This window comes from Myxine glutinosa, chromosome 13 (assembly GCF_964187855.1).
Source record: "Myxine glutinosa chromosome 13, kmMyxGlut1.1, whole genome shotgun sequence".
Classification (NCBI taxonomy): Eukaryota; Metazoa; Chordata; class Myxini; order Myxiniformes; family Myxinidae; genus Myxine; species Myxine glutinosa.
In genome coordinates this window covers 59,116,753-59,138,316 of record NC_136273.1, presented here as the reverse complement: position 1 = coordinate 59,138,316, position 21,564 = coordinate 59,116,753, and the positions used below count along the sequence as shown (strand labels likewise).

Sequence of the window (21,564 nt, the reverse complement as noted above, 5' to 3'; positions counted from 1 at the left end):
CTACAATATTTTGAAAATTTACAATCACCATGCTCTACCTTTCGTTTTTCATTCAGTGTGAAACACAAACAAAGCGATTGTTAAATCACATCAAAGCACACGCGTCACGGGTCTTCCAACGACACAGTATGTATAGGCCAATAATACTATACTAACGAACGTTCATTATTAAAGCGGTGTATTATTTCAGAACCCACGATGTTATCTCTCATGGCCAAGAGGGACTTTTAGCATGAGGATAATAAATCGTACCGCAATGACGTATTAATACTGTACGAATTGCCTATACACTGCCCAAACAAAGGGAAGGTCGTGGAACTCTGTTCCATGGGGCCCTGCTAGTATACTTGAAAGTCTTTGATTTTCGCGCAAGTAATAATAATAATAATAATGAATGACGTCAAGAAACAACAAAAACAATATAAAGCAGCAAAATAAATAAAGTAAAATGAGGTGAAAACGAATCTTTTGTCTTATATTCCTTACCAGCTTCACATGTGTACACTCTTTGTGCAGGACCTTGAGGTCTTCTGGAGTGACAAAGTCGAGACTGAAATCATTTATCTCGAGCAGAACATCTCCCTTCCTGCAGAAGACGCACCGTGCTTAGAACGACCATGACTACCGATTCAAATGTCTTTAGCTTTTATTTTTTATTTAATTTTTTTCAATGCTAATATTTATTGAAATTTAATTTTAATATTCTTGATTAAATCATCCACCCACCCACACTATGAGTCCTCAACTCCCCACTCCCACCAATCCTGAGCCCTCAGCTCCCCCCTCCACTATCCCCAAGTCCTTAACTCCCCCCACCCCCCAACACCAGTCCTCAACCCTCACCCACCCAAACCAAAGTCATCAACCCCTTCCCCTTCAACTCCAGGTCTTAAATCCCACCCCAAGTGCTCAACTTCCGTCCCCCAACCCAAAGTCCTCAACCCTCCCTCGAAACCGAAACCCACCCCAAGTAATCTACTCACCTCCAATCCCAAGTTCTCAACTCCCACCCCCAACCTCAAGACCTCATCTCCCACCCCCCCAACCCCATGTCATCACCCCCTCCAAAACCCCAAGTCCTCAACCACTCCCCAAAACCCCAAGTACTCAACACCCCCCCCCCCCCCCCTCTCAACATACGTCAAATCCTCTACACACTCCAAACCCAAAGTCCTCAGCTCCCCTCTCCCAACCCCAAGTCCTTAACATCGACCCACTAACCCCGAGTCTTCAAGCCCTCCCCCTTCTACCCTGAGTCGTCAACTCCCTCCCTCACCACAAGTCCTCAACCCCAAACCCAAATCATCAACTCTTACCCCCCAACCCAGGTAATCAACTCCCCCACCCCCTCATACCCCAAGTCCTCTACTCATCTTCAACCCAAGTTCTCAAGCAACCCATTCCAATTCCGAGTCCTGAACTATCCCCGCAACCCCCACCCCCTCCCCCTTATCCGGGTATTTAAAGCAAGAGGGTTTAAATAACGCAAGAGGGTTATTTAAAGCGTTATTGCATCATTATTCACATATTAGTTCTTCATTAAAATGGTGGAATAATTATCTTCTTCATAGTGCATAAATATAAAATGGTAAATTAAATTGTGACAAAACAACATTTAATTCATAACCTCACGGGATTCCGTCATCTCTTGATATCTCACAGATAAACTGACAAGCATTCCCCAATTTGACATGGAATAATATCAAATCAATTTCATTGAAACATTGCTGATTAAAAATTATTATATTTTAATAATTGAAATAAAAATAAATTTGAAGTAAACAAATAAAATCTTACGTTTTAAAACTGATAAAAAAGACAAATTAAAATCCTTCCTGAGCTTTTAGCATTTATTTTAGAGGTTACGATGAACAACCCATGTCGTGTAAAGGCAAGCCATGTATACCATTGTTTTCTGAAACATCACCGCCATTACCGCCAGGCCATTTGTAATAAGAGGAAATCATAGTACGGTACTGTATTGGGAAAAGGGAACAGAGGAGGTCAGTGCTGAGTGACCCAATGTGTTTACAGGAAGTGCTGTGTTCTGTACTGTACTGGTTAATGACCTCTAATGACATTATTCAATAAATAGTAACTTTAGTTTTGGGAAAAATGAAGCAAAAAAAACGCATAATTAAACATTTTGAAGAGTTATGGGATGGAGACGTGAGGAGCCATTTATATACCTATTCGTGATGTCATACGTGAATATGGAGGATTTTTTTAATGCTCCCCCAAGTTCTGTCCCCTTTCCGCTCTTTATATCGCCCACCATACTCCCTGATATGCCTTTTCTCAACTTAGTGGTTTTAGAGAAAAGATGTTGAGAGAAGGTGTAAGGATGTTGATTAACAAGAAAAGCTGGCAAGGTGTTTATTAATAAACAAGTAACCTTCAGGTGAGGGGATGTTTATGTTTATCAATGAACAGAAGCTGAGGATAGTTAAACAAGTATCTGTACCCAGATTCTAACTCTGCTGTAAAGTTAAAAACAATTTGAAGAGTCAAGATCACTTGGATTAAAATAATATTCATTCTTCATGAAATATCTTTCCCATCACAATAATCACACGGCCCTAGTCTCTGATGTCAGGAGCGCACACCAAGTACACACCCTCAAAACACTAACACTCTCTGCTCACCTGTCGATCACACACATTGCACGCGTATCCGTCTCCTTAAAAGGTGTTGCTCGGCCTCAAAAGTACGGATTTAATGAACATTTACACCAGACTAGCGAATGGCACTCGTACGTTCTTGAATCTCGCATCGCACACCATCACGTGCAACATTCTGAAACCGCTCACCCAACAGTCTGAAACCGCTCACCCAACAGTCTGAAACCGCTCACCCAACAGTCTGAAAGATCCCACAGGTCACCAAGCTCCTCCATGCATGCATTAATGCGTAATCAATAGAACCACCTTTGGAGGCCATTTTTCCCCACAGAGCAGGGTTTGGCCTATTCGGGCACCGTGGTCCCCTTTTTTTGAGGCAATGTTTTATGGCCGGATGCCCCTTCCTGCCACCAACCCTGTTGGTCGCCTCTTCCGACACACAGGGAATTACAAGTGAGCTGGTACTCAATTTGCCGACCTCAGAAGGATGACAGGCTGAGTCAACCCCCCTGATGTTAATTCAGCGATCGACCGGGATTCGAACCCAGGATTCCAGGATCCCAAGCCAGCACCGTAACCGCTAAGCCAACACCAGGCTCGTAATCAATAGATGGCCCCTAAAACAAAAATTTTTAAAAGTGAAGCTAACGTAAGACTGTCGAGGCATGGCTCACATACCAGTGAGCACAAACACCTGCAATTACACCTACAGCCTACAGGTAAAACGTTTCACGAAAAGACATCTACCCGGCTGCAACCAACACCTGCCAACAATGGTCTCTGGACATTCCAGCAGAGCAGGGGCTACGAGACTGAAAAGCAGAATTGTGTTGAGCAACCATGGTTCCATGACAACTGTTAACCCAGTTATTATGCGATTACCTTTTACTCGAGGCTACAAAAGGTAAAGAAGCTAAACACAACGTTACGCCATGGGATTGCTGATTAAAGATTCAGTTGTTCTCAACTGAAGCAGAAAAAGGACATTGGAGACAATGATGGGGCCTAACCGCAATGATAGACTTGAATTGATGGTCGCCACGTCGGACGTGGTGTACGTGTGCAGGCCTTCGCTGTCCCGCTGAACCTCCAAACGAACCAGCACAGCTGAAGGAACCTTGCAAGGAAACAGGGTAATGGGAAAACACAGTGAGGTGGGAGATAACAGAAGGAAAAGGCCATTTTAAGTGAAAAAGGCAAAAACATGACCTTTAAACATCACGCAATCATTTAAACTTTTCCAAGTTTCCGAAGAAGCGGGCAGATCGAGACAGGTGGGTGAGGGTTGCGGTTGGGCGCGGATACCTTGGGAAGTGTTTCGCCGCTTGCCATCGCTCAAACACCTTTCGTCAGCTTGGAAGAGGTTGCAATATCCAAAGAGTTGAACGCCTTCGTTTTCCTTTTGTCTCTAGATGATCCTCTTAGGTCAAGCATGTGGTGTTCGGTGCATTTATAAGCATTGTCGGAGGAGCCATCTCCCTTTTCTAATTCCGTCCGCCCATACAATGCCCTCTACCACACCCTTTTAACTCACACCCTTCTGTCATCTTCCTTCGAGCTAGAAACTGCATTTCCGCAAACAAGATCCGGCCACAAACGCATTGCCAACATTTCACTGAACGCGTCAGGCTTCCCCACTCACCACACTCACCACACCACATTACACCACATCCACATTAATCCAATTATGAGTATCAACCTTCTTCTTAGAACGTTCCTAGAATACTGCTGTTGCTTTTCCATGTGCATTTGGTGCTTTTAGTTTGCCCAACCTCCATTATGTTCCATACACATTCCCAAATATTTTTTACCTACAGAGAGAATAAATAAACTTGCTTCAACTTCAGAGAGAAGAAAGATATGGCAGATGCAGTTAAGATCCAGTCTTCAATCCCAAGGATGAAGAGTCATTCCATACGCGTAAATTGGCTTACCTCGGGCCCACCGCAGGGTCCTTCATCAGCTCGTGTTGAGGGGTCCGAGGCATACTGACCAGCATTAGGTGGTGGACGTTGAAGACCCCACGGTGTCCTTCGCGAAGAGTAGGCGAGCTATGACCAGTTACCCTGAACGCGTTACAAATTCCTGCTCTGGCCTACAGGGGGCACTGCATCAGCGGCCGAGCTGTGCCCCCCCAGCCAATGATGCCATTCGCAGTCATGTCGTGCATACAAACAAAAAAAGAAAGAAAGAAAGAAGACGTCTCGAGCAAACAACAAACTCCTCACCATGTTCAAAATGCATATTCACTTACACGACAGTTCTGATGTTTCCTGCTCCTTACTTGTGTTTCACAATCCCTTCTTGGCATCTATATTTTAACAAAGTTTTTATTTTTTTATTTTTTTTTTACTAATGAAATCAAATTTTTTTTGCAATCTAGGTTTTTCTTGTGCAGGTGTTAGCAGAAAATGTTTGAGCAAACAGCAAAAGTTTATTTCATCAGCTTGCTCAACATCCTTCCCATCCCGATGGAATGATGCAAGGCCTGAGCGGAAAGGTGAAGCAAGTTTATTTTCGCCCAGGAACTGGTGTAATAAGATTAGTCTGATGTTGAAATACTTATTTATTTATTTTTAAAACCACAGGATGGCCGAAGAGACAAACTGCACGACAAGCTTTCGTTTAGCAGGGATTTGAACCCAAGTAGAATAAGGTGAGTATACTGAGTCGATCCTCACTCATGAGTACCTGAGAGATATTCATCTGAAAGAGAGCTTTACCATCAAGGGAGGGGAGAACACAAAGCAAGCAAGTTGCAATGCCGGAATGGTGGCTTCAAAAATCCCAGTGACTAAGTCGACTTATCCTATTGCCTTTGTGAATTATGACTCATGTAAAGATACAGTTTTGCCAATAAATGTCTTCTTACTGTTTGTAATTTACATACTTACTAACTGATGATGAGTCCAACACACTTGGGGAAAAAGGAAATTATTCACAACTTAAAGAACTGATTTCATGCTGTCCGAAGGATAGAGGAGTCGTGCCAACCCATTTGAAGCGACTGTTTTGGGTTACACTGTGGGTTACAGTTTCTAACTAGAACGGCACTCAGGAGAGCATACCTCCACCTGGTTGTCCAAATCACTCAATGGTGAAGAATCACTTTAAAAATTATACGAGTTGGATCCGGATCCGGATCTTCACCGAAATGGAATCGATTCTTCCTTGTCACACACACAACCGGTCCACCAAGTTTCGTCCAAATCCATCCATAACTTTTTGAGATATCCTGCTATATATCGTTTTTGGTCCCATCTCCCAATGGTGAAGAATCACTTAAAGAATTAAATAATTCTCACATCCGAATCAATATTCAGATCTTCAAGAAAATCTAACCTATTTGTCCTTGTCAGACACCCAACCGGTCCACCAGGTTTCGTCCAAATACGTCCACAACTTTTTGAGATATCCTGCTATGTATCGTGTTTGGCCCTTTCACCCAGTGGTGAAGAATCAGTTTAAAAATTCTAGTAGCCGGATCCGAATCCGGATCTTCACCAAAATCTAACCATTTCGTCCTTGTCACATATGCTACATCTCTGCTAAATTTCGTCCGAATCTGTCTACAACCTTTTGAGATATTATGTTCACAGACAAACGGACAGACAAACAGACAGGGGTGAAAGTATAACCTCCATCCACCTTTGGTGGCAGAGGTAAAAATCATGATGAGAAAAAGAATGCAGTTCGATTTGTAGAGATTGTAGAAATGATTTGTGAAAGTAAGCCGACAAATACGGTACCAGCCAATAAAGTGTTCCGAAGAGATACATCGTCTTGAAGATGGACATGTCTTGGTCATGATGCACAAATGGGTTATGAATGGACATTATGATTGAAAATGGAGTGATTTTCTTTACCTGAGCGAGGCTCATGGAAGTGCAGGGTGGAACTGACAGTGCAAGAAGGGAAGAAAGGCAGAACCTAACAATTAAGTTGGTTGGGTTAGGAGAGGTTAATGAGGGTAATAAATATCATGGGTCCGAATTGGTAATGACAAGAGATGGTGGGTGCATTGCTTGCTTCAAGCCCTGGAGGGAAGAGACACAGAGACAGAACACCCTCTGGAAGATGGTTCCAAAGATGGGAGAAGCGAGAAATAAAAGAGATGAGGTGTGCAGACAGCCTGGATTTTGGAAGTTTATCCAGGATGAGGTTACTGTAAGAATGCATGCATCATGGAGAAAATAGGGAGGTTCGGAAGACTGTGAGAGTGATATTGGAGAACAGACAGAATAAAGCAGAGACACAACCAACCTGCCTGCGATATAAGAGCAACAGACCTTGTGCTTTGGCCTCATCATGAGAGATTCCAAGAATGTTAAGAGCTTTAGATTCCATAGATTCCAGGAGACAAATGTGATGCTGGGGCACCAGCCCAAAGTGGTGAGCAGTACTCCAATGAACTACAGACAAAGGCCTTGAAGACTGTGAGTCTCTCTGATTTTCCAAGGAAAGGCTTGGATCAACAGAGGATGCCCAGCTTGAGGCTCGTTTCGGACACCAACTTTGCTATGCCGTTGGCCCAGGGAAGGTCATGGATGATGATGAGACCTAGACGTTCAAGAGACTGAACCTTTCCATGGATGGCGAAGCAAACAGATAGGTAACGTGATTTGACCATCCTTCTGGAGTGACAGGGTGCGACAGTGAGATTTCCCAAAAAGGACTTTCCAATTATCAGACCAGTGTCTAATAATTTCAGATCAGCAGAGAGAGGATACTGCCCAAAAGAGAGGTGGGGGTAGTGTATGATAGTGTAAAGTCTTTTGCAAAAAGGAAGAGTGATTTTCAGACCATCGGAGAGGTCATTTATATAGACGAGGAACTAGACTGAACCCAAGACACTGCCTTGGGACACATTAACCTCCACTGGGGGAAGGTAGGAGAGGGTTCAATTGATGGCAACACGTTGGTTGTGTGATAGGAGGAAATCGAAAATACCAGAATGAAGGTAGTGTGGAAATGTAACTCATTGATTGGGAATGGTAACTCATTGATTAGGGCTGGTAACGAAGCAGATAGACGATTTCGTAAATGAAAGTCAGGAATGTGCACGATCATGGTAATCTCTTGTCCACCTGGTCACAGCCCCAGGCTGGAGCACCCCCCTATTGTTTGGTAAATGGAACTCGCAGCAGGAGGGGAGTGAGCTGGTGCCAGTGAGGCGACTGAGTAAGCAGCGGAGAAGGGATTACGATTTCAGCGGACAGAGGATTAAATGAAGTGTGCCGATATAAACAGAAGGGACTTTGAGCCAAGAGAGCACTCATCCTCAGAAGCCCTGCACGACGGAATGAACGCGTACCACGAGTTCGGCGCTGCAGCCGAACAAGAAGGACTATGCGGATAGAGTTAACCTGGTCCATTGAGTTAAACGATATTATTTGGTAATGGAATGAAGTGAATAACCAGTTAATAATAAAGTCATGACCTTTTGTAAAACCTGTTTCCGACCATTGGCGTCTTGAGTCTCACCCTACACTTCCACGACAATCTGGAGGCACCGCTGGAATTTCGAGTGGACGTCGCCAAGGTAAGCATAGCGTCTTGAGGATGGTCCATTATGAAATATGAATTCTGAATCATGGTGGAGGATGTGTGTGGGACTTGTGATTGTCCATAGGTAATCCAAGGATGGAACGTTTTAAATGATTCTATTATTCGTGTGCTTGCGAGGATATGATTTATTATACGCTGGGTATTAAAAGCCTTACTCTGGTCTGCAGGCAAATCGGCTCATGAAGTGCACCATGAGGCGATTTGTTTGCCGGTTCGGTAAGGTTCGGTAAGGTCCGTACACGTGTACAATCGTGAACACCCGTTTTAAATAAATATATATTTTTTTTTTCAGTTTTCCCGCCATGTCTAAAACTCGTTTGATTACAATATAAATTAATGACAGACAGCATCCATCTCATGCCGGTCCAGAATTATTGTGAAAGATGGTGATTGGATGAAAATTGCATACCGACACGCCCTCACTGTCCCTCATTGTCCCTCATGTTCATTCCGGCTACCTGTCTCTTGCTCCCGCTCCTTCCCCTCCCTCTAGTTCCCATTGGCGGACGCTTTGCGAGAAGCAAAGCGTTTGTGTGAAACCTCAACCTAAATATAAAAATTGATCTGCTTGGTGTTAGTTTAAGGGCTGTTCCAAATTTGGTGATTATGAGAGATAATTACAGGAAATGTGTACTGTTCTTGTTTGTTGAGTATGAGAGATAATTACAGGAAATGTGTACTGTTCTTGTTTGTTGAGTATGAGAGATAATTACAGGAAATGTGTACTGTTCTTGATTGGTGAGTATGAGAGATAATTACAGGAAATGTGTACTGTTCTTGTTTGGTGATTATGAGAGATAATTACAGGAAATGTGTACTGTTCTTGTTTGGTGATTATGAGAGATAATTACAGGAAATGTGTACTGTTCTTGTTTGTTGAGTATGAGAGATAATTACAGGAAATGTGTACTGTTCTTGTTGTGATTATGAGAGATAATTACAGGAAATGTGTACTGTTCTTGTTTGGTGATTATGAGAGATAATTACAGGAAATGTGTACTGTTCTTGTTTGTTGAGTATGAGAGATAATTACAGGAAATGTGTACTTGTCTTGTTGGTTGATTATGAGAGATAATTACAGGAAATGTGTACTGTTCTTGTTTGGTGATTATGAGAGATAATTACAGGAAATGTGTACTGTTCTTGTTTGGTGATTATGAGAGATAATTACAGGAAATGTGTACTGTTCTTGTTTGGTGATTATGAGAGATAATTACAGGAAATGTGTACTGTTCTTGTTTGGTGAGTATGAGAGATAATTACAGGAAATGTGTACTGTTCTTGTTTGTTGAGTATGAGAGATAATTACAGGAAATGTGTACTGTTCTTGTTGTGATTATGAGAGATAATTACAGGAAATGTGTACTGTTCTTGTTTGGTGATTATGAGAGATAATTACAGGAAATGTGTACTGTTCTTGTTTGGTGATTATGAGAGATAATTACAGGAAATGTGTACTGTTCTTGTTTGGTGAGTATGAGAGATAATTACAGGAAATGTGTACTGTTCTTGTTTGTTGAGTATGAGAGATAATTACAGGAAATGTGTACTGTTCTTGTTGTGATTATGAGAGATAATTACAGGAAATGTGTACTGTTCTTGTTTGGTGATTATGAGAGATAATTACAGGAAATGTGTACTGTTCTTGTTTGGTGAGTATGAGAGATAATTACAGGAAATGTGTACTGTTCTTGTTGTGATTATGAGAGATAATTACAGGAAATGTGTACTGTTCTTGTTTGGTGATTATGAGAGATAATTACAGGAAATGTGTACTGTTCTTGTTTGTTGAGTATGAGAGATAATTACAGGAAATGTGTACTGTTCTTGTTTGGTGAGTATGAGAGATAATTACAGGAAATGTGTACTGTTCTTGTTTGGTGATTATGAGAGATAATTACAGGAAATGTGTACTGTTCTTGTTTGGTGATTATGAGAGATAATTACAGGAAATGTGTACTGTTCTTGTTTGTTGAGTATGAGAGATAATTACAGGAAATGTGTACTGTTCTTGTTTGTTGAGTATGAGAGATAATTACAGGAAATGTGTACTGTTCTTGTTTGGTGATTATGAGAGATAATTACAGGAAATGTGTACTGTTCTTGTTTGTTGAGTATGAGAGATAATTACAGGAAATGTGTACTGTTCTTGTTGGTTGATTATGTGAGATAATTACAGGAAATGTGTACTGTTCTTGTTTGGTGATTATGAGAGATAATTACAGGAAATGTGTACTGTTCTTGTTTGGTGATTATGAGAGATAATTACAGGAAATGTGTACTGTTCTTGTTTGGTGATTATGAGAGATAATTACAGGAAATGTGTACTGTTCTTGTTTGTTGGGTTTTGCTGACGTTTCCACAACGTTGTTTCAACGTTTTTCACATTAGTTTCCTACAACATTGAAATAATGTTGTTGTAAAACGTTTCCACAACGTCGCCACAACGTTTCACTTTCGTTGTTGCAACGTTTTGCTCCAACGTTTTGGGAACATTCAAATGTTGGGTTTTGCTGACGTTTCCACAACGTCGCTACAACGTTTCACTTTCGTTGTTGCAACGTTTTGCTCCAACGTTTTGGGGACACTCAAATGTTAAGTAAATCGGATAAGAATTCACGAGTTATTTAATTATTAGCGATTAATGAAGTACTTATTTAATTAATTACATTTTTTATTACATTACAGTAATTACATTACAGTAATTACCTGAGGTAATTACAGTAATTACAGTTCCGGTAATTACAGTAATTACAGTAATCATTACAGTAATTGCAGTAATCTTATTACAGTAATTACATTACATTAACTCAGGCACCTTTTGAGTAAGGAAGCTGATATTTGGACATGACACTGACCAAGTGATGTGGCTGTCAAGGAAAATTTTGATTTATTGATTAATCATTTAATAAATTAACTCGTTGATTTATAAATGACTTATTTAATTAAAATTCCTCAGAGATACATCTTCGGATGAGATACTTGCAGATTGGTTATGCTATGAGCCAATTGATTAAGGAAAATATTTTGTGATGGCCATATTGGCAATTTCGTGGCCATATTCGTGGCAACTCAGTTAGTGCCACTGCACCTTTAAAATGCATCCCTGCGTTCATTTTTCGATCGATTGAGTTGAAATTTTGAACAATCGGATCTGGACTGTCGTTGTTAACGACTCTAGCACGCACCCATCCAATCAGGATGGAGCGGTATGGTCCCCGGATTATCACTGCCCGCAGTTTTAATTAGTTTTACTTTTTCTCTTGGTCATATAATTTTGAAGACATGCATGTCATGATATAGGAAATGTTTGTTCTGTTGAACGGAATAAATGTTGTTTATTTGTGTGGGTGTGTATTTTTGTGTATTTTGGATATATTTTCACGACTAATTCCAGTTAACATCCTGAAAAATTTGCTCGTTTTCTGGCCGAGTCGAAATTGCGTTGAGTTCCTATGGCATGCGCCATTAAAAGCGCTGTGTAATGGTTGAGCTCCCTTTATTTCGTTTTGGTCATGCGGATGAGCAGACAAAGTGACGAATGCTGCGGCTGGAGCAGTAGAAGCGATGTTTTTTTTTAATTGAAATGATGTAATTTAATTAAACGTGGTAGGTGGGCAACACCGCAAAGCATACCTCTTTTAAGGTGTGTTCAAACCCATGAACATTTCAGCAATCAATACGATGCTGAAATGATGTAATTTAATTCAACGTGGTAGGTGGGCAACACCGCAAAGCATACCTCTTTTAAGGTGTGTTCAAACCCATGAACATTTCAGCAATCAATACGATGCTGAAATGATGTAATTTAATTCAACGTGGTAGGTGGGCAACACCGCAAAGCATACCTCTTTTAAGGTGTGTTCAAACCCATGAACATTTCAGCAATCAATACGATGCTGAAATGATGTAATTTAATGAGTAATTTAATGAGTAATTTAATGAGTAATTTAATGAGTAATTTAATGAGTAATTTAATGAGTAATTTAATGTGTAATTTAATTGTGTAATATGGTCGACCTTGGGTTTGTTTGGGTTTTGTTGTTTATTTTTGTGGGTGGGTATTTTTGTGTATTTTGGATATATTTTCACGACTAATTCCAGTTAACATCCTGAAAAATTTGCTCGTTTTCTGGCCGAGTCGAAATTGCGTTGAGTTCCTATGGCAGCGCCATTAAAAGCGCTGTGTAATGGTTGAGCTCCCTTTATTTCGTTTTGGTCACGCGGATGAGCAGACAAAATGACGAATGCTGCGGCTGGAGCAGTGGAAGCGATTTTTGAATTGTTCAATGATTATTCGATATTTTTATGACTTATTGTCAATAGGTATACTAAGTGGCCATGAGGTAGCCTGTTGCTATGTACAGTTTTATTATATTGTTGATTATACCACATAGCTGTGGTGATAAAGGAAATGTTCGTTTTAAATAGATGATTATGATAGGACCATGACTATAAAATCATGATGATTATTATGAATGATATCATAGGGTTCAAATGCAGAATGATTGCATGAACTTGGGAAAAAACTTTCAAGCCCTATGGGATAAATTGGGTGTTACAAGCGATGGAGTTTCAAAATTTAGCATGATTGAAGGAATTTTACAGTCTTATTTCAGGAGTTTTACGAAATTTATATTGCCAAGAGATTTTGGGTACTATTAAAAGAAAAATGATGAGATATTTTTCCCAATGAACTTTAATATCTGCCATCCATGTTGGCTGTCTCACGAATGAAGGATGAGTTGCCTTTAGTGGTCGCAAAGAAAATTTGTGGAGACCAGACAAAATGGGGAAATATGTCAGATATGACCCTAGGACAGAACGGTGATTCATCAATTGACATGAGGTATGAACCAGAGGTGACGACCGATGAGATTCGATCTCAGTCAATGGATGGACCTGTCCTGACATCAATGGGGAAAGGGCTTATGCAAGGAGTCATCCAAAATGATTAATTTGATTTATTGATGAATATTGATGAATTAATTGAAATTGAATAATTGATTGAATTGTTGATTGATTGAATCTAATTGATTGAATTTAATTGAATAAATTTAACTGGATAAATTGAATTGAATAAATTAAATTGAATATATTGATCGTTTGATTGATGAAAATGCGGTCTCAAGAAAGAAGCTTCAATATCTTTGCGAGATATTATCAATGTGAAGACAACCTTGGAAAATTGAGCAAGGTGGTGAGTTTATATATAGATATATATGTGCGGTTACCATTGTATGATTTCCCCTTCAACAGAGCGGACACCTGAGGATTCACCCATTTCATACTGACCCTCTGGCTCATCTGCAAATACTGATCTGTGAGATTGGATTGTGCAAAAGCCACAGGGGAGGGAGATTCTCTGGAAATCACCATTTGAACAGGTGGAGAGATCCTTCCTGGAGGTACGAGTGAAGCTTTAGAGGAACAAACTACAACACATCCAACGCTACTTTGATAAAAGGCAGAATGGGAAATGGAGCCTGCAAGAATACACAAGGACAACCAGAGATTCCCCAAAAAGGTACTTGTACACATCATATGTACGACCGTTATGGTGCCAAAGCTATAAGGCAGGTCGAGAATTGGTATTTGTGGACAAAGGGACATGATGAGGAGTTTCCAAGAGAGGGTACATTTGAGCGAAGTCGATTGGAAAGATTGGAACAAAGATTGAAAGCCAGGAAGAGACAGAATCTATCGGTAGACTGGCTTGCATTCCATCTTTGGGATGGTGAATCCAGACAACGGGAACAGCAAGAACGGATAACGGATCTAGAACTTAAAATAAAAAGGATACAGGATACAGTGGAGGAGACAAATGCACAACTGCCCTCGAAATTAGGAATGAAAGTGACAGTTGTCCCATCTGATTTCCAGTTGTCTCCCCAAAAAGGACGGTACAGAGAATTTTTTCGTGTTTCAGGAGATAACGAGAAATTGCAGTGGCAACTCAGGGATGTAGAGATGCAGCCCAGCAATACAAGTGCACAGGTGCACAGACCAGGCAACGACAGAAACCGGTGTTTCAAGTGTGGACGGATGGGACATTGGAAAAGAGGATGTCCGTATACCAAAAGGAAGACAAGTTCATTGGGTAAACCAAGATCAAGGGTACCAGTGCTGACCGATACCTCAGACAATGATTAGGCCTTCATTGCGACAAATCCCAAATGACGATTGGCCTCAACAAATTAGAATACTGGACAAACATGAATAACTGTCGATGATTCTTGTGTCTGAAAAGGTTTTCGGAGCAAGAATTATTCATTTTTTCTTTTGCTTGTAAGCAAATTAGTAATTAATTGATCAAATGCCGAAATTGGATCTTTTATGTTGGTCACAAAAAATTTTAAATTTACAAAGTTGGAACAATTGCTTTGCAAATTTTTGAAACCAAGTGACAAGAGTCACATGATGATCAGGTGGGAATTTCGGACTAGTGTTCTGCATGATTGATAGGTCAGTGGTCGACTGACATGCAAATGGGTGTGTAGTCAAATTTGGATAAATTATGGTGGTAACTGAAAGGGTAATTTCAATGTGACATCATAGGGGTTTTCTAAAAATAAACTTTTTGGTCCATTTGCGTATTAGCATTTATAAAATTGAAGGACAAATTTTATGAAAATGAAATAAAACCGACACCCATCCTGATCTGTAAATAATGGTTCCAACGCAAACAAATATGCATAATGCATGCGTGTGTGTGTGTTTTGTGTATCAATGTTTGTGTTTGTTGTTTTTGTTTTTGTGTATCAATCTTACAAGATTGTTGACACCGACAGTGTGCCTTGTCTGAAAAAAAAAAATAGATAGTTCCATGGGGATGGGATCGCATATCGAGAGAATTCGTAAAATAAAAATAGAAATATAATTTGATTATGAAAATTATCACTTTTGTCAAGGGAGATGGAGAATAAAGATTTGATTTGCTGAGTTATGAGCAGCTATTCATTAATAGTAAAAATTGGGAGTAATCTTGGGATTCCATTGTGATCGAATTTATATGAGAATCAAAGCTATTTATGGATATGAGCTTCATAAAAATGTGGGAGTACAAAATTAGCCAAATTTTGGAGAGGTATTACACTGACTTCCCAGAGTACTCTGCTCATGGATTTTATATATATATAAACTTGAATTTTATCAGCATATAAATTGTGCTGTATGTATGGATGTGTTTTAGGCATAGATGATATGGGAAAATAGTAAAGAAAATTTTGCTGGTTTGAACTATTGTGAGTTTTCAGTTCTGGAGTTCAAACAAAGTCACTGGTTAACAGATGAGAAAGGATAGTAAATAAATTATTCGATGCTGGGCAAATTAAGTACGATATTACTAAGACTTATGAGAGCTATTGTTCTTCCTTACAGCAGTGGAAAATTATTGGAAAAAATTAGATCCAACATAATGAATCTATAAAAGAATGTGATAGGGATAATATCCTCAATTTGTACTAATTATTTGATTGTGGGTAAAGGAATTAATTTATCGTAGTGGATTGTTAACAGCAGCCTGAAAATGTCCTGAGAGTGTGCATCCATGTAATCAGAAATCCCAGATTTGTTTTTACAAACAACATTTTGGTAGAGGTCTTGTGTGGACGAGCACTTCCTTGGTAGATAAAAAACGGTACTGCATGCTGGCAGCCACTTTTGCGGCCAGTTAGGCCAAACAAATTGAGAGGAAATTGTAGTTAAATACGTAAGTTACACATGGCTATTTGTAAAAAGGAAATTTGTTGAGATGGGAAACATTTTTCGAAGGTTTATAAAAGTGTTATAATATGACATGTGGCAAGGCAAACTATTGGATGGGAAAATTAGATCTGGCTATAGAATAAATTTATTGACCCCTTGAAGTTAATTCTTCGAATCATTGTTTCACTGGCATTTTTTGTTCAAATTGGAAATAGTTTGGTAGAGCTTTGGTTAAAACCTTTGGTTGCGGTATCTTGGAACGAAATGATAAACCATAGGAGATTGATAAGAATAGGAAAAAAATAGGGACCCAAAATAGAAAGTTGGATTCATGCCCCTCATTGCAAACAAGCACATGGGGCTAAGGTGGACGATCCCACAGAAAATGAGGCTGCACCTAGCAGCCCAGCAGAACATTCAGTGGCAGATAAATGATAGTCGTGATTTACAGTCATTTGAATTACATTTTAACACCCCTTGCATTGATAAACATTACATTTTCAACATGTGATATTCCTACTTGGGATAGTGACATTTATTTGCCTACATGACATACAATTACCTGCTGATATTAATACAACACTAGGGCATGCCCGTACTATATATATATCTAAAATTATATCCCCCCCCCTCTATTTACATGAAATGGTTTGGTCCAAAGCGAACGGCTTGCGAGTACGGTGACAATCCCCCCCCCCCCTCTATTTACATGAAATGGTTTGGTCCAAAGCGAACGGCTTGCGAGTACGGTGACAATCCCCCCCCCCCCCCTCTATTTGCATGAAATGGTTTGGTCCAAAACGAACGGCTTGCGGAGTTTGGTAAAGAAATCGCCATAGCGTGCACAAACGCGCAGGAAAGCGAAAGAATCGCAAATTAGTTTTAATTAGTTTTAAAACATAGTTTAACGCCAACATAGCGGCAACATAGTTTGCCAACGTGAAATAAATGAATACGCTCTCAAATGTGCCGTCCGAGGCAGAGTCTGTTCGCCACGTTCGGCACACGTGATAGCTCGCTGCTCTCTGATTGGTTGAATCGTTTTTTGGACATAGCTCGGTAACTACTTGTCCGATTAATTTCAAACCTTGAAAAGGCACATCCTCGGGTCCCCAGCAATATACCTGGCAAGTTTCAATTAGATCGGACCCGTGGTTGTCGAGAAACAGCGGTCACAGACAAACATACACACAGAGATTACTGGAATTATAGATAGATGAGTGAAAAATGTATCACAACTACACTCATGATCAGGGGATTGAGTTCAACCCCGGGAGATAGGGGGATAAGGGTAAGACAAATAATCTGATTTATGTTACATATTAAGGGATTTTCTTTATTTACCTTTTAGGAAGCTTGTTAGTTTGGTATATAATGTTGAATGTCATCGACATATAATTATGTCATAGGTATGAATATATACAAGGAGTAGCAAACTTGTTTGTTGGGTTAGTAGTTATATTGGCAATTGTTTTAGTGGTGGCTTGCTTGAAAGCCTTAGTGACGGTGTGTTTGAATAAGGTAACCAACAACACGATGATAATGCATGAAGTGACAAATGAGGAAAGAAATGTGGAACCAGAAAAGGAAGACTTTTATGGCGACATAATTACTGAGATTAAAAGATTAAATCAAGTGATGTTCCAAATGAATACAGTAGAATTAAGATAATGGCATAACGACAATGTTATGAGTTGTGTCAATTACAATATCAGTGAACTCATATCACCACGAGTGACACACTGTTAGAAAAAAAAAAAAGAAAAAAAAAAAAAGAGGGAAAAGAAAAAGTGGAGAGGAATTATGGTAATAATACATTATGCTTAATTTGTTGGTTTGGGAAAATTGTTGTTGAGAATTAGATATTCCCGTTTGTGATTGTAATCATATACAATTTATTTTCTTAGAGTAGTGCTAAAATACCTGCATGAGTTAATTTTTGAACTATATTAACCTGAAAGCAATTGTGGATGCTATTCTTAGTTTAGTAGTGAAATACATACCTGATTGAATATTATTTGTGTGACGCATATAAATGAATATAACTTTTTGAATGTTGTAAGGGAAAACAACAAATTGTTGAATGTGAAACTGTCGGAAGATATACATGATTATGCTGATTTCATGGTAAGATGTACCCTATCTGATTCAGTGTGTGTGGAAAGCAGATTCAGATGTGACTGAGCATAAGGATAAGACGAGATCACATTTGAAGGGGGTGCTAACGGAATTGTGAAGAAGTTCGAGAAAGAAAATTTGTGGCTAAAAAATGAAGTTAATCGTGGCATACACCCTCTTTCTCAAAGAATGATGAAGACATTCTCCCGTGTAACTTGGAGATGGATGCTTACCTTCACCAAGGAAATTTATGTGACCATTTGCCTGGATCACACTGCAACATATGAAAGAAAGGCGATCACTTACTCTTGTTCGAAGGCTTCGAACATTCACCACATCAGAAGTTGCAGGACAACGACATTTTACCTGCAACCTCTGTGAAATGCGGGGACATAAGTTATTACTTCACCAACGTCCGGGGAACCAGCATGGAGCTGCAAAAAACGGCTGTGCCCTTGTCACAACAGCTGTGCACGATTCTGCGGGCCACTCCTGGTATGGACCATGGATGACCTGAACACCATGGTCCCAACATCATTGTGGATGCATCCGGCATCCCTGTTCCACATCTTGCTGGCCAATCAACGTCACACCAATACTTGCTGCCCACTCACAATGAGGGAGGAGGCAAGTCGACTACAACTGGGTGAAGGCCTTGTTCAGGAATTACTATGGTTTACAGCAAAAAGTGGCAAGAATGCTACATGGAGAGCAGCGTCAGTCTATGACTCCGCAATGTTACCACAACAGCGAAATCCTACACGAAGCAGTGCAGGTGCTATGAAGACATTAGGAGAAAATGTTTCATACCTGGATTCAAACACAAGTGATCAGCCCTTCCTTTCAAACAAAGTCAACATTTGTGTGGAGGCAAACGTTTTTGCCAGATGGTGCAGATGCTTTACAAAACTTGAAAATGAAGTGAAAATTGTTGTATCTTGGTGATGGTGAAGTGTTGGTTTGAAAAGATATTTGTGATGCAAAGGCAATAGATTGAACAATATGGAAGGAGTCAATGACCAACGAAATGTTTTGTGATTCTTGCAGGATGACGGTGTATGCCTAAGGGAATTTGATTACCAAAGTTATGATTATTTACTTATACTTGTATTGATGCTTACTTGTAGTGATTGATTGTTTACTTATATTGATGTTTAGATTAATGGTTAATATAAACAAAAACAAAAAGATGAGGGAATTGTGGAAATGTAACTCATTGATTGGGAATGGTAACTCATTGATTAGGGCTGGTAACGAAGCAGATAGACGATTTCGTAAATGAAAGTCAGGAATGTGCACGATCATGGTAATCTCTTGTCCACCTGGTCACAGCCCCAGGCTGGACACCCCCCTATTGTTTGGTAAATGGAACTCGCAGCAGGAGGGGAGTGAGCTGGTGCCAGTGAGGCGACTGAGTAAGCAGCGGAGAAGGGATTACGATTTCAGCGGACAGAGGATTAAATGAAGTGTGCCGATATAAACAGAAGGGACTTTGAGCCAAGAGAGCACTCATCCTCAGAAGCCCTGCACGACGGAATGAACGCGTACCACGAGTTCGGCGCTGCAGCCGAACAAGAAGGACTATGCGGATAGAGTTAACCTGGTCCATTGAGTTAAACGATATTATTTGGTAATGGAATGAAGTGAATAACCAGTTAATAATAAAGTCATGACCTTTTGTAAAACCTGTTTCCGACCATTGGCGTCTTGAGTCTCACCCTACACTTCCACGACAATCGCCTTGAATGCCATAGGTGGAGAGCTTGATTCCAAACTGTATCGGAGGCCAGATATACAGTATGTCCAGGGAGATTATCCTAGCCTCTTTATTGAGATTTATAACTTCCGACCATTACTGACTGAGGAGCAGCAGCTTCTCCAGAATTGAACAGCAGCAGCTCGGACAGAAGCCAAGCTGATGGGCAGAGATGAGGTTGTTTGAAAACAGGAAAGATGACTTCAGGAGCAATGATTGACTCCATGACTCTGCTAATACAGTATGTGTAAATTGTGTAATCTAGGACCCAATCTATACTCGCTGCATCTCATAAATTGGCATTTTGAAAAAAGAGGCAGAATTTAGATGACGTCAAAAACAGCCCAACAATGTGAATATTGAGAATGTCTTGCTTTCTACAGTGCATTCAGAAAGTATTCAGACCCCTTCACTTTTTTCACATTTTGTTATGTTGCAGCCTTATGCTGAAATCGTTTAAATTCATTTTTTCCCTCATCAATCTACACTCAATACTCCATAATGACAAAGAGAAAACAGGATTTTAGAAAGTTTTGCAAATTTATTAAAAAGAAAAAACTGAAATATCACATTTACATAACTATTCATACCCTTTGCTATGGCACTTGAAATTTAGCCCAGGTGCCTCCCATTTATCTTGATCATCTTTGAGATGTTACTGTACCTGGACTGGAGTCCACTTGTGGTAAATTCAATTGATTGGACATGATTTGGAAAGGCACACACCTGTCTATATAAGGTCTCACAGCTGACAATGCATATCAGAGCAAAAACCAAGCCATGAGGTCGAAGGAACTGCCTGCAGAGCTCAGAGATGGGAACGTGTCGAGGCACAGATCTGGGGAAGCCTACAAAAAAATTTCTGCTGCATTGAAGGTTCCCAAGAGCACAGTGGCCTCCATAATTCTTAAATGGAAGAAGTTTGGAACAACCAGGACTCTTCCTAGAGCTGGCCGCCCGGCAAAACTGAGCAATCGGGGGAGAAGGGCCTTGGTAAGAGAGGTGACCAAGAACCCGATGGTCACTCTGGCTGAGCTCCAGAAATCCTGTGTGGAGATGGGAGAAACTTCCAGAAGGACAACCATCACTGCAACACTCCACCGATCTGGGCTTTATGGCAGAGTGCCAGACGGAAGCCTCTCCTCAGTGAAAGTCACATGAAAGCCCACAGAATCTTGTTTCTCACAGTCTGAGAGTCCTTTAGGTGCTTTTTTGCAAACTCCAAGAAATGGGAGGCACCTGAGCTAAATTTATAGTGTCATAGCAAAGGGTATGAATAGTTATGTAAATGTGATATTTCAGTTTTTTCTTTTTAATAAATTTGCAAAACTTTCTAAAATCCTGTTTTCTCTTTGTCATTATGGGGTATTGAGTGTAGATTGATGAGGGAAAAAATGAATTTAAACGATTTCAGCATTAGGCTGCAACATAACAAAATGTGAAAAAAGTGAAGGGGTCTGAATACTTTCTGAATGCACTGTATATTTCAAGCCCAAGAGTGATAGCTCTTACTTTTGAGCTATATCGTCCAGGTTTGAGTCCCATTTCCATTATAAACTGTCAAATTTGGATTTAGTAGACAGAGCGTCGCGTCGTAAGGGGTGTTGCAAAACATTTTACCTTTTTTTCCCCCAAGAACCCGTTGCGGTTGTGCACGCATTCAGACATGACGTGTGCGTGCGTACGTGCCTTGTGCATACATTGCGTCCACGTCGTCACTTTTTCTTCGCTTGTCGTTGCTGTGATGGTTTTGTCGCGGACTGAACAACGCGTCGCATGTGCATTATTCTATTC

General features: G+C 40.2%; 1 protein-coding gene across 1 annotated transcript; it reads right to left on the bottom strand.

The window, feature by feature from the left end:
• Window positions 1-106: 106 nt before the first annotated feature.
• LOC137416977 (uncharacterized) lies at window positions 107-4,725 on the bottom strand. The gene is made up of 3 exons (XM_078767562.1): window positions 3,927-4,725; window positions 3,632-3,738; window positions 107-586 (listed from the first exon to the last, which is right to left on the bottom strand). Exons 1-3 carry the CDS (start codon window positions 3,951-3,953, stop codon window positions 265-267), a joined length of 456 nt encoding a protein of 151 aa, XP_078623688.1. The 5' UTR covers window positions 3,954-4,725; the 3' UTR covers window positions 107-264.
• Between the last annotated feature and the right edge of the window lie 16,839 nt (window positions 4,726-21,564).

What these genes read in the sequence shown, in the direction of transcription:
- LOC137416977 (XM_078767562.1), bottom strand. Translation starts at nt 3,953, where the DNA reads ATGGCAAGCGGCGAAACACTTCCCAAG. An exon ending in GCGGCGAAACACTTCCCAAG is followed by an intron (nt 3,739 to 3,926) that starts GTATCCGCGCCC and finishes TTTCCTTGCAAG; the next exon opens with GTTCCTTCAGCTGTGCTGGT. An exon ending in AATTCAAGTCTATCATTGCG is followed by an intron (nt 587 to 3,631) that starts GTTAGGCCCCAT and finishes CGTCTTCTGCAG; the next exon opens with GAAGGGAGATGTTCTGCTCG.